Consider the following 18296-nt stretch of genomic DNA (forward strand, 5'->3'; position numbering starts at 1 on the left):
TCAGTAGCAAAGTTCTGGAGTCACTGCCCGAGGGCATAGTCCAGTTTTGTTCAATTAAGGCACACTCTTTTGGTTCCGGCTCCAAACATTCCTTAAATTGTTTTTGCTCCTTTCTTGGGTTGGGGGCGCTGTGAGCATGTGCTGTCACCCAATTACGAGATCCCACTTTGCTAAGCCCGTCAGCCTAGTTGCCAGTGCTGCACGAAGAGTGGGTTTTTGCTTTGTCATTCTGACTCTGGCGGTTTGCCCGCCCAGTCCGAGGAGGGCGTGGCTTCTCGGAGCTACTGGGAACCCGCAGCCCCTTCTCCTCAGTTTGCTTCAGTCCCGCATTGCACCGGAGCAGCAGGTGCTGGGACGTCTGAAGGAGCGCCTGGTGCCCAAAGACTCGCGTTCATGTAAGCTTCGGGTTTACTGAAAACGGAGGAAGCCCCAAGCCCCTGGGCTGTGAGCACTCTGGGCCGAGAGCATCCTCCTGCCGGGTGCCTTGTGGATGCAGGGGAAGGGGAGACGTTTGAACGCGTGTCTGAATAGGGCCGAGGCTTCTCTAAGTCGGGTGAGCTTCTTGGCGGTGTTCATTGTTTCGCCCGGGTCGGTGAAAGCTTGGCGTGTTGGTAGGTGAGACCGGCCCCCTGTCGGCTGGTGGTTTCCTGTCTCTAGCTCTTCTTTACAGAGACGGTTTGCAGAATATCGGAGAAAATGGTTTTTGTATCATTTCTTAATGCACGAGTCTTGAAATGTAGGTGATAATATGATGAGTAGATTGACAGAGCCTTGTCAGCATTAAGCGAGTATAACGATTAAAGGATGCCTTTCGAGGAATTTTCACACCACTGAATCCTCAGAAATTGTGAGAGATTGGCAAATCACGTGTGTCTCCGTGTGTTCAAGTGGGGAGACCAAGGCTTAGACTCCTGTGACTTTCCCTAGGCTGTTAAAGGAGACGACTAAGAGGAACCGGTGCTTCTCTCACTGTATTAGGCAGTACAGGGTAGGGGTTAAAGGCTACACTGCACTGCCTGGTTTGAATCCTGACTCTGCTGTTGACTAACTAGCTGCTTGAATTTGGGTAGGGAAGCTTTTCTGTGCCTCAGTTTCCCTATTTGTGAAATGGACCTGATCGGACCTACTTCAACAGGGTAGTTATGAAGATTAAGTATTAACATATGCAAAGCACTACAGAATCGTTAGCTGCTATTATTATTGTCAAACAGCTATACTTTGGGGGCTGGTGTGGTTTTTGTCTCATGAATGGACCTGATGTCAATATAACTAGAGTCTATTTTTAATTCTCACTGACTCATTCTCTACCTGAGTTCGCCCGTTTGTAAAATTGGACCAGTTGCACCCAGCGTGTCATTGAGGGTGTTGCTGTATTATTTCAAGGTTCTCTAATAAAAGCACCCCAAGTGGGCAGTGTTCTTAATTTTGCCTCGAGGTTTCAAATTTCAGAGAAACTTTGGAAGTTGGTTTTTTGGCATTCTGTGTATACGATGCAGAGTTCAAAGGAAGATTAAGTTGGGAGGTGTTTTATAAAAGCTGAGATAATTGTGCCTTAAGCTTGCTTTTGAGGCTTTTCTGAATTCCGGACATACTGGGAAAGTGGGACGTGTATTTTAGTGAGACTTGCTCTTCTTCCAGTCCGGCCGGAATCGTGGGGTTTGTAGTTGGCCTCGAGGCCATGTTTCCAGCCCGCGTGTAGGTGAGCCGGTCCGGGACCGAGCTGGTGGCGGGCCTTAGTCAAGGTCAGGGCCGGGGCTGGGGCCTGGGCGGTCACCCGGGCGAATGCAGTTTGGGACGCGGAAGCCCCGCCCCCGCCGCACACTTCCCGCCGTGGCCCCGGGCGGAAAGACTGACCGGATCCGCTCTGCTTTTGCGCCACAGAGAACGGGCGGGGCCTCGAGGGAGCGCTCTGCGAACTGACCTGGGAAACTGACGTACCCGTTGTATTTGTGAAACGGAGAAAGCTAGGCGGCCACGGTCCAACCCTGAAGGTAGGTGGGGGACCTTAACGTCTCTTTTGCTGCCTGAACTGCGAAAGAGCTCATCGATCCGGTCGTGGTCTCAAAGCCAGGGTGATTGTGAGCGCATCGATCCGGTCGTGGTCTCAAAGCCAGGGTGATTGTGAGCGAACCTTCAAACGACAAAGAGAACGACAAAGAGAACGTGGGGGCCAGCTCACGTGTTAATCGACGTGGATGAGACACACATTTCAGAAGTGGGACGCCTGGAAGGGCAGACGGCCTATTTTCATCTTTTAAAATAGGTTTTTTAAAGTGTCCTTTTCCTTTTCTTCCCAGTAAATCCAAATAACTTAAAATTTTTTAGCAGCAGTGTAAACTGCTGAAAGTGATTCGTTTAGAGAAGTACTGAGAAAAGTGGGTCAGGAAATGCTTTATCTTTGTCCGTCCCTCTCGTCTTCCTCTTTAATTCTCCGGGAGGGAAACCCAGAAACCCCAGGCTCAGGGAAGAGCAACCAGCAAGCTCCTAGAGTGAGTTCATTTCCCTTCAGGTATCTCGTATTTCTTTTCTAGCCCAGAGTTAACAACTGGGTAGAGGGAAAGAAGAGAAAGAAATCTTTCCTTTGGGTGGTGGTGGGTGTGGTGGCAGTCCTCCCTTAGGACCATCCACAGAGGGGTGGATGGGTCATGGCCTGCCATACAGGCAAGATGCTGGGAAGCTGGATGGGTCATGGCCTGCCATACAGGCAAGATGCTGGGAGGCTGGGTGCACATTTAGGGGGGGATATGCAACGTGGATGACCAGGTTAGAAAGCCTCAGAATCCCATCACCTTGACACATCTGCTTTAACTTTTGCTGATTTTTTTTGTCCTCCTTGTCTGTTTGTATCAATGTAATGTTTAAGAAATGGATCTCATACTTGAACATTGCCTTCTTAGAAGTAAGCCTGAGGCCTCAGTTAAATGTAACAATGTATTTAGATGTGCGTGTGTTTAGGAAGGTTATAACAATTTGTATTTTTATTTTCTATCTTTTCTTTTAAAATAATCTTACTTATTACCTTTTTGAAGAATGGGTATAAGAAGTGGAGATAGACTTCAAAGACAAATAGTAAATTAATGGAAAATAATTAAAGGAGATTAAGGCTTTTAGCTTGATATAAAATACACTGTGTTACTCAGACCTTTAGTTTGCAAGTAAAATGAGACAAAGTCCTGTTAATATTCTTTCCTGTCTGATCTTTTCTCTGCCTGTGTCATAAATTTGCACTTAGAAAGCTGTATAGGCATTTGATCTTTATATAAATTCTACACATGGTCCTAGTTTTAGCACCAGTGAGAGTAAAAAGTAAAATCACTTTTTTATAAGCTTTGCACCCACTTTATTGGTAAGATCTGATGTTCTCAATTCTATATGATCATAGTTAATTTCAGACATTTAGTGAGGTGCAATGCCATGAATGAAAAGCCTACCACCAAGTTATAATTAAATCTTAAAAAATGATTTAGTACATCTCTTTTAAGTAAACTTACCACTCTCCTTTGTATCATTTGATATATTTTTGGTTTTTAATGAGTACTAAGATATGGAAGAAGACACAACAAGGTAAGGCTACTGCTTTGAAATGTTTGTGAATTTCTAGATAATTGTTGCCCACATTTGGGACTAAATGGTAGGTCTTGAAATTCTTTAGGGAACATTGGGTTTGAGTGGAGAAAGGCATTTATTTAGTGGAGAATTGAGTGCTTATAGGATTAGTGTAATAATCCTGAAGTCCACACCTTAAAAAAGGTTAAGATTTCCTGCTTTAGTTGCAACCGAAATAATGGAGAGGGAGGGAGCTCGTTAAAACATGTGCTTTTCTTTTCTCCTCTTAATATTGTTTCTTCCTTTGTCTTCCTTTCTCCTCAATAAATAGCAGCAGCGGCAAAACCTACCTTGTTTTCACAGTGTACTATGGAAGACCAGGGAGTACAGCCCTACTACAAGGAATTGATAAATTTAGATGACTGCCTATAGGATGAAGGCTTTAAAGAAGTGCCTTTCAAAAAACTGTAGACTATGGACCACCTGCACAGAGTCCCCTGGAGTGCTTGTTAAACACACATGCTTGGGCTTTACCTGAGATCTTGTTCATTGAACCTTCTGGAAGGGGCTAGGTTCTGCCTTTTAATTTATTTTAAACAAGCCTCCTCGGGTAATTCTTATGATAAATATCACGTTTGAGACTTACTTTAATGTATAAGGTAGTTTGGTCACGATTAGTTGCTAAATAATTAGAATCGAGGAAAACCAAACAAAAGATTACTATTTAATACCTCAAAGGTGTTAGTTAGAAGATGGCAAATAGTAACTCAACAGGCAAGTAACACTTTCTACCTGAGTAGAAAAATGGCGAACTATGCTATCTGTGGTCAGGGCTCGTATGTTCACATGTGAAATTAGCACTAGCTAGCTACTAAATTCTAAGAACTATGAATCTAGTTTCTGTTGCACAAAGACATACGGCTTTCATAAACATTTTAGTTCTTAAGAGTAAGCTTGCAAATTTTCCCACAGGGACTCTTTCTTATATGTAAATCAGTGTCTCCAGGATTCCAGAGTTTTGAAACCACTCATAGAATGAATGCCTGTCGGTGGTATTGAGAGGTAAAGCAAAGTGAGTGAAAAAGTGCTTATTGGAATACAAACTGCCAGACATAGTTAAGACTTCAGTAGTTTGAGATAATAATCTTGGGAGATTAAGACTAAAACTTGCAACATGGGACTTAATTTCTTCCAGGCAATAATAGGAGAGAGGACGACACAAAGCGGTGCATGATTAACATCCAAGGGAATTATGGAGCCAGTGTGGGAGGAGCTCAGAGGTGATGGTGTTGTGGTCAGGCTGGGGGCCCCCACGTTCTGGGCCCGGGGTAGGCACTGAAACAGGCAGGTCTCCTTTCAAGCCTAACTTCTAAAAGTTACCAGAAACCAGACTCCTAACTGAATAGACATCGGGAAATGAGTGGTAATTTAATAACTCTCTGACCATTCCTTTTCTTTCTTAATGCTGTACCAAAACGGGCGGAAAACTTGATTCTGTCCTCAGATAATCCCTTCCGGGGAGATTAGTAGTGTATGTGCTTTTTGGCCTAGTTAAGGTTGAGGCCTAAGGAGAATTGAAGGACTGCTTTGACTGTGGTTTATTTAAGAAGGTAAGAGTAAGGACTAACAGTGTTTACAAGAGGCATAGATTGTTAGTACTGCAAATAAATTTGTTTGGTGCTGATTATATAGTAAAATTTTTACTAGCTGTGAATGCATGGTGAGACCCAGTGCCTTCTCCCACTTTAACCAGGTGACAGCACAAACCTCTTCTTTTCTGTCTGTCAGCCCTTGTACAGTGGTGTCACTCTTCTGGTCCAGGCTTCAGATTTCCCCTCACCTTTCCTGTCTGTTCATTTACCAGGGCCTGTTTCCCACCCAGGTGCCTACTTCTTCTGTTAACTTTTTGCCCAGGCTGCTTCAGGTACTGTTGCCTCCTACCTAAACGGTCTCTAACTGGCTGCCCACTTCTGATCTCCCTGCCCCTCCAGTCCATCTGCTGCAGAACCATCTTCCTGACGGCCTCTTTGCTGCCCCCAGATCTGCATCCAGAATGAGTATGTATTTCCTAACTTGGTTGTCTGTGTCCCCCAGGGTCTGGCCCCGACCTGCTTTTCTGGGGAGCTCGTGCTCTGCCCCCTTTTACCTCTCCTGGAAGCTCGTGGGAATACTGTTGGAGCTGTGGTCCCTAAAATTTCCCTCTTTTGTTCTGTTCTTCATTTTCTTCCTGCTCAGACCCACTTTTCCAGCTGCCTACCTGTGTCAGAGTACAAGGCCAGATTCGCCGGTTTCTCCCTCCTCCCACAAATCCCTGTCTCTGGGAAAGGAGGAGTCCTGCCAATATCAGAAGTGAAGAGTTAGACTTACTCCTTGTGCCTGTGATTCTAGATCTGCCTTAGAGCTCATCACATATTTAAACGAATGTCTGTCAGCGATAGCAGCTACCATGTATTGAACGTCTGCTGTGTGCTAGCCCCTAAATGCTGTGGTACCTAGTTGACTGAAATCCTCCCAGGAGTAGTCCTGTGAAGGAGGTGGGGTTATCCAGTTTTACACATGAGCAAATGGAGGCCCTCAGAACTTAAGGAGTATGCCCAGATGACACAGCTAGTAAAGCAGCAGAGCCAGGATAGGGCGCAGGCCTGTCTGTAAAGTTCACTCTGGTGTTCTCACACTTCTGGCCCTTGGCTCTGTGTTATCGCTATTGGGATGCGTGCCTGATCTCCCTGGTGTGATTGTGTGCTCATGATTCATGGCTGAGCCCATGCAAATCTTGGTATTCCTAGCATAGCTCTGGCAAATTGGCGTTTGTGCATAGCTTGCTTGCTGAGTGGAACTGCATTCCTCTGTGCCTGCTAAATTATACCCTCCTTTAGGATGAAAATGGTTTATCTTTGTATCTTCCATGTGTTATTTTAACACCTAGTACACACTCAGTAAATACCTGTGGAATGAATGGTTGACGGTAGGGCCGGAGGACTGACTTCAGTGAGGGATTTAGCTACAAGGTGTCTGATTTGGTGAAAGTAGACTGTCTCTGTTAGCGATTAAGCCCGAAGTATAATAGTTCAGGAGAGGTTCTAGGCAGCATATAAAGCAGTTCAGACTTTTAAAAGAGCTGTATGATAGCGGCATTGTTCATCTTCAGTTTATGTAGCTGTGTCCAGGTCAGTTGAGAAGAAAGTCACATTGTGTCTATTTAGCTACTGTTTATTGAGCCCCTGCGTTCTCGATGTTGAGCTAGGCTCTGTCTTTGTTATCTCTAACTCAAGTCTGTAGGGCAATGTATATATTTTAAAATACCTTTGTCAACAGGTGTTTGTATATGATTTTTTACAAAGAGTCGTGGCCGCTCTGTATGACAGAGAAGACATCGGATAGAAGACATTTACAAAAGAGGAAACTCAAACTCCTAAGAAAGCACTAGTTTTGATTTTAACCCAGGGCTCCAGAGCTGAGATTTTTCAAGGCTGCCTCCTTTAGAAGCCGAATCCCAGTGCTTTCCTACCCTTAGTCTATCAGAATGATGCTCCTGATCACTGCTGACTTCTGAGGTGTCCCAAGAGAGCTGGTAGTGGCTCTTACACGGGAAACGTTCTATTCTCATCTCACACCCTTGTTTATGTTACTTCTTCAGGCTTGGCAAGTCAGCCAGCACTTGGTTTTCTGAAGTGTCAGTTAAATATATGACTTTCAACCACAGAGCAAGGGGTGGAGGTTTTATATACTCTAAAGTATTTCAGTGGGCAGGTCCAAATTATTTTGTGGGGCTTGACTGTCATTTTATCTTTTACTTCAACTAACAGTGAAGCCTTCTTATTTGAATAGAACAGTTAATTCAAAGCCTCTTTTAGATACCAGGTTTTTACAAAGAATCTGCTGAAGTCCAAGGAGCCATTTATGAGAAAAATATACATAAAGAATTGTGCAGGAATTCCCCGGCAGTCCAGTGGTTAGGACTCTGGGCTTGCACTGCAGCGGGCACAGGTTCGATCCCTAGTTGAGGAATTAAGATCCCACATGCCGGGCTTCCCTGGTGGCACAGTGGTTGGGAGTCCGCCTGCCGATGCAGGGGACGCGGGTTCGTACCCCGGTCCAGGAAGATCCCACATGCCGCGGAGCGGCTGGGCCCGTGAGCCGTGACCGCTGAGCCTGTGCGTCCGGAGCCTGTGCTCCGCAACGGGAGAGGCCATAGTGGTGAGAGGCCCGCATACCGCAAAAAAAAAAAAAAAAAAGATCTCACATGCCACGTGGCACAGCCAAAAAAAAAAAAATTCTATGCAATTTAACTGACATTAGAATTTAAATAAACCCACACTGATTAAATTTAATAAATTTTCCAAAAAAAAGAATTTTGCATATAATCTCAGACTCTTCATGGCCCTGATTCAGAATTTCTAGTAGAGTGGTTTACCCTTCAAAGTGTTATACACAGTTCCATTAGTTGAAGCCTTAGTAGGTTTTTAAATTTTATTAGATGACAAATTTCATTTCACTGGTATTATTTTAGTGAGATATATTTCTCTGTCTTCCTTATGGATATTTAGCCTTTAAAATATTTTTCTGTTCCTAAAACAACATCCCAGGAGTGAAGCTACTGGTTTGTATACACTTTTTTTTTTCCTATTTAGTGTCTAAGGTTTATTAAACACTTGCTATCTTTGGGATAACTGAAGATTTAAGTACCTGCTCAATAGTTGAAAATATTGTCAGATCTATCACGTAATTCTCATTCATTCAATACTTACAGTAACTTTATGATGTGAGTAGTAGTATTCTCATCTTACAAATGAGGAGACTGGAGGCTGACAGGTTAAGCAACCTAAGGTAGTGCTAATAGCTAATAGGTCATGATTGGAACCCAGGTTTGCCTCCTTCTACTGTCCATGGTCTTTTCAGAAACTCATTTAAAAAACACAGATATCTGCCTTGATCATTGGAAAGTTTACCTTTAATACTGAAAAGCCAAACAAAGCAAAAATATACACACACAAACATAACCTTAAAGGAAATTCAGATGAAAGAGAACATATACCTAACATCCAGCAAATCAAGCTAGGCCTTCACCACATCTCTTCACAGCTCAGTATTAAATCAATATGCTGGCAGGATGAGGGGAGAAAAACTGCTGTGAAAGGAGGAACAGAAAAGTGTCAGGAGGTAGCTAACAGCAGGATAAGCATATCTTTTAGAGTGCGGGACTCAAACCTGACTGGTTCTTGGCTTTGGCTCAGAAGTCTCTTCAATATGTTGGTTGTAGATTAATCAGGCAGTAAAACCCCACTGGAAAAGATAGTGGGTCCTATGTGACTTTTAAAATTTGACCATAGAGAGACCTATAACCTATAACATTCATCCGTACCACCATGTTTGTGTTGAACACTAGGGGTTGTGGGAAAGAGCTTAAGAATGCTTGGAATGAATGAATCTGAACTCCTAGCAAAGGGACTGAATAATAATACTGGAGAAAAAAACTGAAGAAAAGAAGAAAGGAAATGGAGGCCCTATGGAGCCTTTAGCAGCAACTCCTGAAAGAGAAAAAGGGGGAAGAGGGAAGCTAAATTATTTTGGAGGCCAAGTTGTGTCTTAAGGGACCTGAACTAGTCTTACCACAAGAAGAAGGTAGACTTCAGTGATTTCTTTGTAGTACTCGCACTTTTTGCCTTCTGTTAAGAGTCACAGAGAAGTTTACTGGTATAACAAATTACGTATTGCTGTGCATTCTTTTTAAGCTGCATTTATATAATTATTACTAGTAATTGGACCTTGGGTTAGAAAATCACCGTTTAGTAACTTAAGGATTCACAAGTGTAGAAGTCCCATTCTTCAAATGATCAGGGAAAATCATTAGATTTGAGATTTTTATTTTGTAGCCACATCTAAACTTTGCACTCTAAAGGCAGATTTTAAAAGGCAGAGTATAATGCAAGTATGACTCTCTGAGGATGACCTAAGTTACATGTTACCAAGGTTCTTATGAGCAGGGATCTAGCAGAGGATAAATTCAGCACTAAAATCACAACTTAGTAATATGATGCTGGTCTCGATGTGTGCTATTGCTCCGAGCAAGTTGTGTGGGCTGTTATCTCCTGTGACATCCCTATAAATTATATATTAGTAATACTTTATAAGTAGGTTGGGAGAATTAATTTATTTTTCTAAGGCATTTAAAAATTGTTTGAAGAAAGGCTCTGTATGGAGCAAATTGGTGTCCATCTGTTTTCCATCCTCTGAGCCAGGAGAAAATAGGCACCTTAGGGTGGGAAGGTTGGCTTATCTTTTGGAGTTCTTTTATAAATCGCTTTTATTGAATTTGAAATGGATATCAGAAGCTCCCAAGAATATGGTTAACTATAAAAGCAAACTTTTTTGGACTTGGAACTTGGAACTATGTGTTTTCATCAAAGATTTAAAACAGGTAAGTATTAGTTTGTAATTGGCCAGACTTGGGGGTAAAATATGGCCCTTTGATGATCCTGGTCCCCAGCTTTGTTTTTCTCTTGCTTTTTCTTCATTTCAGAGAAGAGATAAGGCTGACTTTCTGAAAAGCAGTCAGCTTTACTTTTTTAAAAAAATTAATTAATTTATTTATTTTTGGCTGTGTTGGGTCTTTGTTGCTGCGTGCGGGCTTTCTCTAGTTGTGGTGAGCGGAGGCTACTCTTCGTTGCGGTGCACGGGCTTCTTGTTGCGGTGGCTTCTCTGTGGAGCACAGGCTCTAGGCACGTGGGCTCAGTAGTTGTGGCTCGCGGGCTCTAGAGCATAGGCTCAATAGTTGTGGCGCATAGGCTTAGTTGCTTTGCGGCATGTGGGATCTTCCTGGACTAGGGCTCGAACCCGTGTCCCCTGCATTGGCAGGCAGATTCTTAACCACTGCGCCACCAGGGAAGTCCCAACTTATTGTCAATGTGTAAGATCTGTTTCTTCCATTAATCTGTGAAATCTTTTGCTCCAAATAAGTTGGCAGTAGGTGCTGGAACAAAGGTTTTCATCTACGCTTACACGTTCAAGTGTGCATACTTAAATGCCTCCATGTGAAAATAGCTTTGCTTGGAAGATTTATAACCAAATTCTTGCTTTAGGGAAGCTAACAGTCTAATAGGGCAGGGTAATGTATATGCACAAGTAACAGTACTGCATGCTGTTTTGTTTTGTTTTTTCTGGTACACGGGCCCCTCACTGTCGTGGCCTCTCCCGTTGCGGAGCACAGGCTCCGGACGCGCAGGCTCAGCGGCCATGGCTCACGGGCCCGGCTGCCCCGCGGCATGTGGGATCCTCCCAGACCGGGGCACGAACCCGCGTCCCCTGCATCGGCAGGCGGACTCTCAACCACTGCGCCACCAGGGAAGCCCCTGCATGCTGTTTTTGAAAAATGCATGTTTCTTTCTGAATTTTACCCCTACTTTAAAAGAATAATGGTGAACGAAGAGTAATATAACTATTTTGAAGTAACTTAACATGAGGCTTGGCTGTTCATGTATTTGCAAGAAACTTTATGCTAATGTCAAAGAAAAATGAACCAGTGTAGATGCATAGGAGGGAAGGTAGGGCCAATATACTTCCTGGTGCCTTGAAAGCGGAGCTTCAGAGGCAATGTGGTGGTCTCTCTCCCTCTCCTTCCCTCTCTCCTTCCCCTCTTGTGACTGATGAGCTGAGCCCTTTCTCCAACTGTACGTGATTTCCTAGTGAACTAGGGGGTGTATTTTTCCAACATACATTGGTCGCCCGACTTAACAGCATTCACGTTCATATCCTTATAACAGATTGTGTTTAAAATCTTCACAGATTTCTCACCTTTTAGGGTTCAGATTTACTATCCACTCGGAGTCTGTGACCCTTACTTTTGACAAGCTTCCAAACAGCTCTTTGGTGGAGACCCTGTCCACTTTATTCTTGTACCCTTGGGTGGCGCAGCGCCAGTGATCGCTTGCGTAACGCTGGGGGACGGAGGGCGGGGGTGGGAGTGGGGTAGGGTAGCGCACCTTCGCGCATGCGCCAGTCCGGACCCTCGCTTACCCGGTGACCCCGCCCCCGACTGGGGTAGGTTAGAGAGGATTTGGCTTTTGAAGGTTTTGAGGGCCCACCTAGGTAATTAACACAATTTACATTAGTATAATGAAGGCAGAGTTCCAAGCAACCACCTTGCAAATGGACCCTCTGAGAGTTCAGCCTATCTGTAATGGAGATACCGCAGGCCACGATCTTTGGCTTTGTGAGCAGTTTATAATTTAGCCAGATTTAGTTTCCCCCCCTACAAAGTCTTTTAATCACAGAGCTAAAAAACGCTGCCGCAACATTTGATAGCAAATGTTTTAAAGCACGGGACGTTTGGTCCCCCATAATTTTGTCATAAGATTGTCCAGGCGTTTCTTTGAAAGCTAGATGACACTGCCAGTAAACGCCAAAATAGTAGCTGTCGCTTGAACCGAGCGGTGTTACTCTAGGGTGGGGGCGGGACCCATTCTCGCGCATGTTCTGCGCGGGCCGGGGGCTTGTTCGCGAACACTGAGGGGTCTGGGCTCCGCGGGGCGGGGCCGCTGGGAGCGGGGGCGAGCCGGGCGCGGGGCCGCCGGGACTCCGCTAGTGCGCATGGGCAGGCGTCCTTCTCCGCCCCCGCTGACCCCTTGTTTCCACCGTTGGCCGAAACACTGGGAAGGCCGTTACCTGAGCGTTACCGGTCGTCGACATGGCTGAGGAAAAAGATTGCCTGAGGGGAGTCGTAGAGAAGGACGAGGAGCCGGTGGTGACCATTACCGGTGGTGCGTACTCTGGGAAGCAGGCGGCGGAGGAGGCGGCGGCGGAGGAGCCGATGAAGGTGGAAGCGGCGGCGGGGGCTGATGCCTGCTCTGACGACCTGAGCTGTGGGGAAGCCGACATCGACCCAAGCCTGCTGGAGCTAGTGGATGAGGAGAAATGCCGGAGTATCCGCAAGCAGTACCGGCAGCTCATCTATAACGTCCAGCAGAACCGTGAAGACATAGTGAACACGGAGGGCGAGTCCTTAACCGAGGCTCTCGAAGAAGCCAATGTCCTGTTTGATGCAGTGAGTCGAACGAGAGAAGCGGCCCTCGACGCTCAGTTTCTTGTTTTGGCTTCTGCTTTGGGTAAAGAAAAAGCAAAGCAGCTAAACTCTGACATGAGCCTTTTCAATCAGGTGGCATTTTGTGATTTTCTGCTTATATTTGTGGGCCTAAACTGGATGGAAGATGATGGATGTGATGCGCTGAGTGACTGTGATGATAATATAGTTCGCTCTTTTTGGGAGACAGTACAAAAGGAAGCAACGTCGTGGATGCTGCACGCTGAAACATTCCACTTTATATTCGGTTCATTCAAATCAGAGACTTCCGCGCAGAAGCCCCGACTTGAGCACCGGAAAAAAGTTCACAGAATGGAAGGAAACGGGGATATGCCTACAAAGCTGAGGAAGCTGGACCTGTGTAGTAGTCAAGAAGCGACAGAAAAAGAAGTAGAAAGAATCTTGGGATTGTTGCAAACGTACTTTCGAAAGTATCCTGATACTCCCGTGTCCTATTTTGAATTTGTGATTGACCCAAACTCTTTCTCTCGTACTGTGGAGAATATATTTTATGTTTCTTTCATTATAAGGGATGGTTTTGCAAGAATAAGGCTTGACCAAGACAGGCTGCCAATATTGGAGCCCATTAATATTAACCATGTGGGTGAGGGGAATGATTCCAGTTCCCATTGCAGGAAACAAGGAGTTATATCTTTGAGTTTACAGGACTGGAAAAATATCGTGGCAACTTTTGAAATTTCAGAGGCCATGATCTCAAACTCGTACTAAAGATTTTTGTTCTTGGTGTAGGAGACATTTTGTGGCTTTTCTTAAGCATCTCAAAGGGAGAGTAAAATCCAAACAGAAGCACATATTGTATCTCTTGTAAAGTGAAAAAGTATTTTCAAGAACATCAGAAGTTGTTTCACTGTGCAGTGTATTTTTCTTGGTAGTTTATAAAGTTGTCATTATCTTCTGTTGCTAAAAAAGTTTCACTGGCATGTTCATGGGAAAATTTTTTTGAATGCTTCTTAAGACTTTAATAATAAAAGTCAGTTCTGAATTCCATAAATTAAAAGGTATTTGATAATTTTCCAAAAAAAATTAGTTATGGTGTGCTGTGATACTTACTGCCTTGCTTCCTCTGCCCCAGGGAACCACAGGAATCCCAAATGGGGCTCTTGACCAGGTTGGGGGGAAGAGTGGGTGGAAAAAATGGTCAAGGAAGACTATCTGTAGGGCAGAGCCTAAGTGACGTTAATACTGTAAGAAAAAAAAAATTCAGATGCCATGCTTCATTGCAAAGAAGACTCAGTAAGATTAATGAGTGGGTGTCCATATTCTAAATAATTTCTCCTGTGATTGGACTCAACAAAAGTAGAATATCTCTACTGTAGTAGGTGAGCCATCAACTAAATGCTGAAAAGCCAGTAGGAATTGGTCAAAGGTAAGGAAGGTAGTCTCGCAGAGAAATATGGAGGCCAAATACATGGAATTGTGAGAAGTTATGGCTCCAGAGAGACCTGTAAGATTTTTTGGAAGACTACTCCATTTGAATGTTATACTGGGCAAAAATTGGCATACCTCATCTGTAAGTGTCCTCAGGAGTAGAAGGTAACCTTTGCCAGATTATTTCAGACACAAATCCAGTTACATAGTCTTTATGTACTTGCTTCATTTCTTCTCTGGCCCCTAGCTTCCCTTGGTAATTTCTGCTGATACGGAGTGTCCCTCAGAATCAGTGATGTTTCATCATGTTAACAGCTTTGAATATTTGTTCCCAACTCCATTTTGATTTCTTAAGTAGGGCTTTAAATGCCTGGAAACTTCCTGTTTAAACTGAAATACATGATGAATTAATCCAAGTTTTCTTCATTTTCTTCGCTTAGCATAAAACCATAAAGGCTTTTTAGTGTTGTTGCTTGTAATTACCACCTTATTTGGACGCTACTTCTGAAAATTTGGGTCTTTAAGAAAACAAGTTTTGAAGGTGCAGTGAGCATGCCTATGCTTTCCTTGATCCCTATAGAAAGTAAATCTTTGGTAGCAGGGGGTCTTGCCATTAAATCTTATTTGGCAAGTGAATAAGTATCTGCTTTGCATAGCAGTAATGATAAACTTTCCCACTAAGTCTAAATGTAGTACAGGGAAGGGAAATCCAAAGACTAAGTGAATGACTTCGAGATCAAGAGAAGATTGAGACTGAGAGGTTCTTCAGTAATAGTGGAGGTTTTTAGCAAAAATAGAAACTTCTCATGAAACTGGGCGAATTATTTTCTAAAGTAGTCAATTTTTCTCCTTTTTTATATGAAGGGATGCTCACCCTTCCCAGTGTCTACCACGCTTTGATCTAGCAATTGTGGAAGCATCATTTGGTCTCTGATCCTCCCTTTAGCATGCCTCTACCAACCGGGTTCCTTAGGTTTTCCAGAGCTTTGCTGTTTGGGGAAAAGATAATCTTAGTGATAGCAAAAAGATCTTGCCTCAGGTCTACTCACCACCAGTTCTCTCTTTAAACGCCAAGTGCCTTTACTAGGAGTATTTGAAACTTAGTGATGACTAAAAGCATTAACAGAGAATGTGGAGGTTTGGGAGGAAGGTAACCTTCTGGGTCTTCTCTAAAGTAATAGCTGTTAACATATAAATCAGGTTGACCATTTGTTTCTACTTTTAATTGGTTGTCATGACACATAGATTGCCTCATCAGTTGGAAGTTAAAGCGATTGTTTATCTTGAAGAAAAAAGGAAAATTGACCAATAGATAATTATAGAGATTAGATATGAACCAAGCTGCAAGTCTGCTGGTTTCCCACTAATATAGTTAGAGTGCCTTATATTTCGCAGGTTCAGTAAAATCAGCTGAACTTCAGGAGAATATTATGGAAATCTTTTAAACTAGGATTTTGTTGTTTGACAGAACCACTCTCTGATCAAAGGACCTGGGATCAGATCCTCTGTAACGTTCTAGTTGGAGACTTTGGCCAAATTATTAAACCCGCAAACCTTTAGGTTTTTTATTTGCTAAGTGGGAATAATTACCTGTTCTCTTAAATTTACAGTAAGGATAAAATGAGAAAATGTATGTGACAAGTACTTTGAATTAATGGGTGTGGTATAGTGAGAAAAGCAAGAGATTTGTAATCATTTAGACCTGGGTATAATTATTGACTCATGGGCAAGTTTCTTAATCTCTAAGGGTTTCTTTTTTTAAAAAATTTATTTATTTTCTTTATTTTTGGCTGCATTGGGTTTTCGTTGCTTCCCGCGGGCTTTCTCTTATGGTGAGCGGGGGCTACGCTTCGTTGCGGTGGCTTCTCTTGTTGCAGAGCATGGGCTCTAGGCGCGTGGGCTTCAGTAGTTGTGGCTCGTGGGCTCTAGAGCGCAGGCTCAGTAGTTGTGGCGCACGGGCTTAGTTGCTCCGCGGCATGTGGGATCTTCCCGGACCAGGGCTCGAACCCGTGTCCCCTGCATTGGCAGGCGGATTCTTAACCACTGCGCCACCAGGGGAGCCCTCTAAGGGTTTCCTTATTGTCATTTCTGAAATGGGAATGGCATGTGATTAAATGGGATGATGTATACCCAACATCTAGCCCAAGGTTGGGCTGGCTGTGAGCACTCATGTTAGTCCCTCACTCAGTGGTAGGTCAGCGTCAGAAAGTCCACGCTGCTGCCCCTTCCCATGGTGACATCTCTGTCGCGGTTCGTACACGTCGCTTTAAGTCTAGATGTCGTGACTTTCTCATATTCTTGCCTTTGTTGTGGGGAAACCATTACCAAGTGATTAGAATTGGTACTTTGTTAATTCACTCAACAGCTGTGCCAGGCACAGCTCTAGGCAGGGGGGCGGGGTGGTGGTGGAAAGTGGTGAACTGAAAATTGCCTGTCTCTCATGGAGTTTATACTCTAATGGCTGTATTAGTTTCCTATTGCTGTTGTAACGAACTACCATTTAGTGGCTTAAAAACAACACAAATTTTCTTACGGTTCTGGAGGTTGGAAGTCTGAAATCGGTTTCTCAAGGTGTCAGCACAGCCGGTTCCTGTTGAGGCTCTGAGGGGAGAAATCTGTTTTGCCTTTTTGGAGGCCACCTGTGTTCCTTGATACACTGTTCCTCCATTTTCAAAGCTGCAGTGCAGCCTGTCTTCACATTGATTACTGTAATGCAGTCTCCCTCTGCCTCCCTCTTATAAGGATACTTGTGAATAAGTTGGGCCCCGTGGGATAATCCTGGAAAATCTCCCCATCCCCAGATTCTTAAATCACATCTCCAGAAACTCTTTTACAGGTAATGTATTCACAGGATCTGGGGTTTGGACTTCAGTGTTAGGGGACCATTGTTGAGCCTGTCACAGAGTGGGAGACCACAGTAATTCTGTCAGTGATGACTGCTCTGGAGAAAAACTGCTTGGAGAGTGGCTGAGAGGCTGGGTCGGGGTGGCCCCTGGGAGGAGACATTGAAATGGCGTCTGTTGTAAGCCGTTTGCCAGAATACTTGGTACAGAGTGAATGTTAAATATTACTGTGGCTCTAGACATTTTAGGCACACGATAGCTGACAGGTCTAGATGGTTAACCAGAACCTCCCTGGTTCTCCTAGGAGGAAGGTAGTGTAGCAAGCATCTCTACTTCACTGACTGGGCACAAAGACAGTTCTCTGATTTGTACTGACCTCAGTATTACGGTTTGATAGTTTTCACCCAGCACCACCTGTCAGCATTGATCGAAATTTTCCCTAGGCCAGGAGTTGGCAATGTTTTTTTTCTGCAAAAAGCCAGGTAGTAAATATTTTAAGCTTTGGGAGCCATATGGCCTCTGTTGAAACTAGTCAACTGTGCTCTTGGTGCAAAAACAGAGGCTCTAGACAATATTGAAACAAATGGGCGTGGCTGTTTTCCAATAAAATTTTATTTATGGATACTGAAATTCGGGTTTCTTATAATTTTCATGTATCATTAAGTATTGCTCTTGATTTTTTTTTCCTTTATCATTTAAAAATGTTAAGAAGAACCATTGTTAGCTCAGGGGCTGTGGAAAAAAAAAAAACCAACAAACTACAGGCCTGCTGGGTTTGCCCCTCAGGCTGTAGTTTGCCAGTTCCTGTTATAGGCCTGGGGCCCAGGCTCTTCTAGAAAGTCTTTAACATTTAAACCATCATTTAGTTTTATTTCTTTTGTGGCCCCTAATCCTCCAAAGCAGAGGCTTGAGGTATATCACCTAGTGGGTGCTGCAGCGTGCTGGCAACAGCAGTCAGTTTTCAAAGGAAACAAGCAGTCAGCAGCTCGTATGGTTTATATAATCACTGCAGTCAAGGAACCCAGGCAGGAGAATTTAAGCAGTTTGCCCAGGATCACATAAGTGACAAAGTCAGGTTCAGATTTGGACTAAATCCAAGCTCCTAACCTGTTATGCTACACCCCTGGTACTTTTTCAGTGTTTTCCCACAGTTTTATATTCAGGGATGAGAAAGCGGAACTGAAGCCCAGCCTCTCAGTATACATAACAGAGTAGGAACTATCACCCAGGTGTTCTATTCTAAGAATATTTTTGAACATCACATGCGCGTGGGGTTGGTACTGGTGATGCAGGAATGAGACAAGATGCTTGTCCTTGTAGAGTTGATGGGATTGTGTGAAGATGCCAGCAGGGGCATCAGAGGAGGATCCAGCCTGCTGGGCGCAGTCAAGTAAAGGCTTCCAGCTAAATCTTGAAGGACAGGAAGGGGCGGAACAGTCTTC

At 43.9% G+C, this 18296-nt stretch overlaps 2 protein-coding genes across 5 annotated transcripts in view; both read left to right on the plus strand.

Moving 5' to 3' along the window:
- Positions 1 to 287: 287 nt before the first annotated feature.
- The window catches only part of TXNRD1 (thioredoxin reductase 1), a 64028-nt gene continuing 46019 nt past the window's right edge, over positions 288 to 18296 (plus strand). Inside the window, exons 1-2 of one of the 4 annotated variants that reach the window (XM_082636690.1) lie at positions 289 to 395; positions 1882 to 1991. Coding sequence is in view for 1 of the 4 variants with exons in the window: in XM_082636689.1 (XP_082492815.1) it covers positions 491 to 553 (63 nt within the window). In the remaining 3 variants the exon portion in view is untranslated. Of the gene's footprint in view, positions 554 to 1881; positions 1992 to 18296 lie in introns of all 4 variants that reach the window. The other 3 variants (XM_082636691.1, XM_082636692.1, XM_082636689.1) reach the window with 3 other exon arrangements.
- EID3 (EP300 interacting inhibitor of differentiation 3) lies at positions 1999 to 17484 on the plus strand. The gene is made up of 2 exons (XM_082636704.1): positions 1999 to 2634; positions 2678 to 17484. The coding sequence occupies exon 2, from the start codon at positions 12230 to 12232 to the stop codon at positions 13349 to 13351; it is 1122 nt and encodes a 373-aa protein (XP_082492830.1). The 5' UTR covers positions 1999 to 2634; positions 2678 to 12229; the 3' UTR covers positions 13352 to 17484.

The sequence above is a fragment of the Mesoplodon mirus genome (genome assembly GCF_964341445.2).
Source record: "Mesoplodon mirus genome assembly, chromosome: 11".
Taxonomy (NCBI): domain Eukaryota; kingdom Metazoa; phylum Chordata; class Mammalia; order Artiodactyla; family Ziphiidae; genus Mesoplodon; species Mesoplodon mirus.

What these genes read in the sequence shown, in the direction of transcription:
- EID3 (XM_082636704.1), top strand. Translation starts at nt 12,230, where the DNA reads ATGGCTGAGGAAAAAGATTGCCTGAGGGGAGTCGTAGAGAAGGACGAG.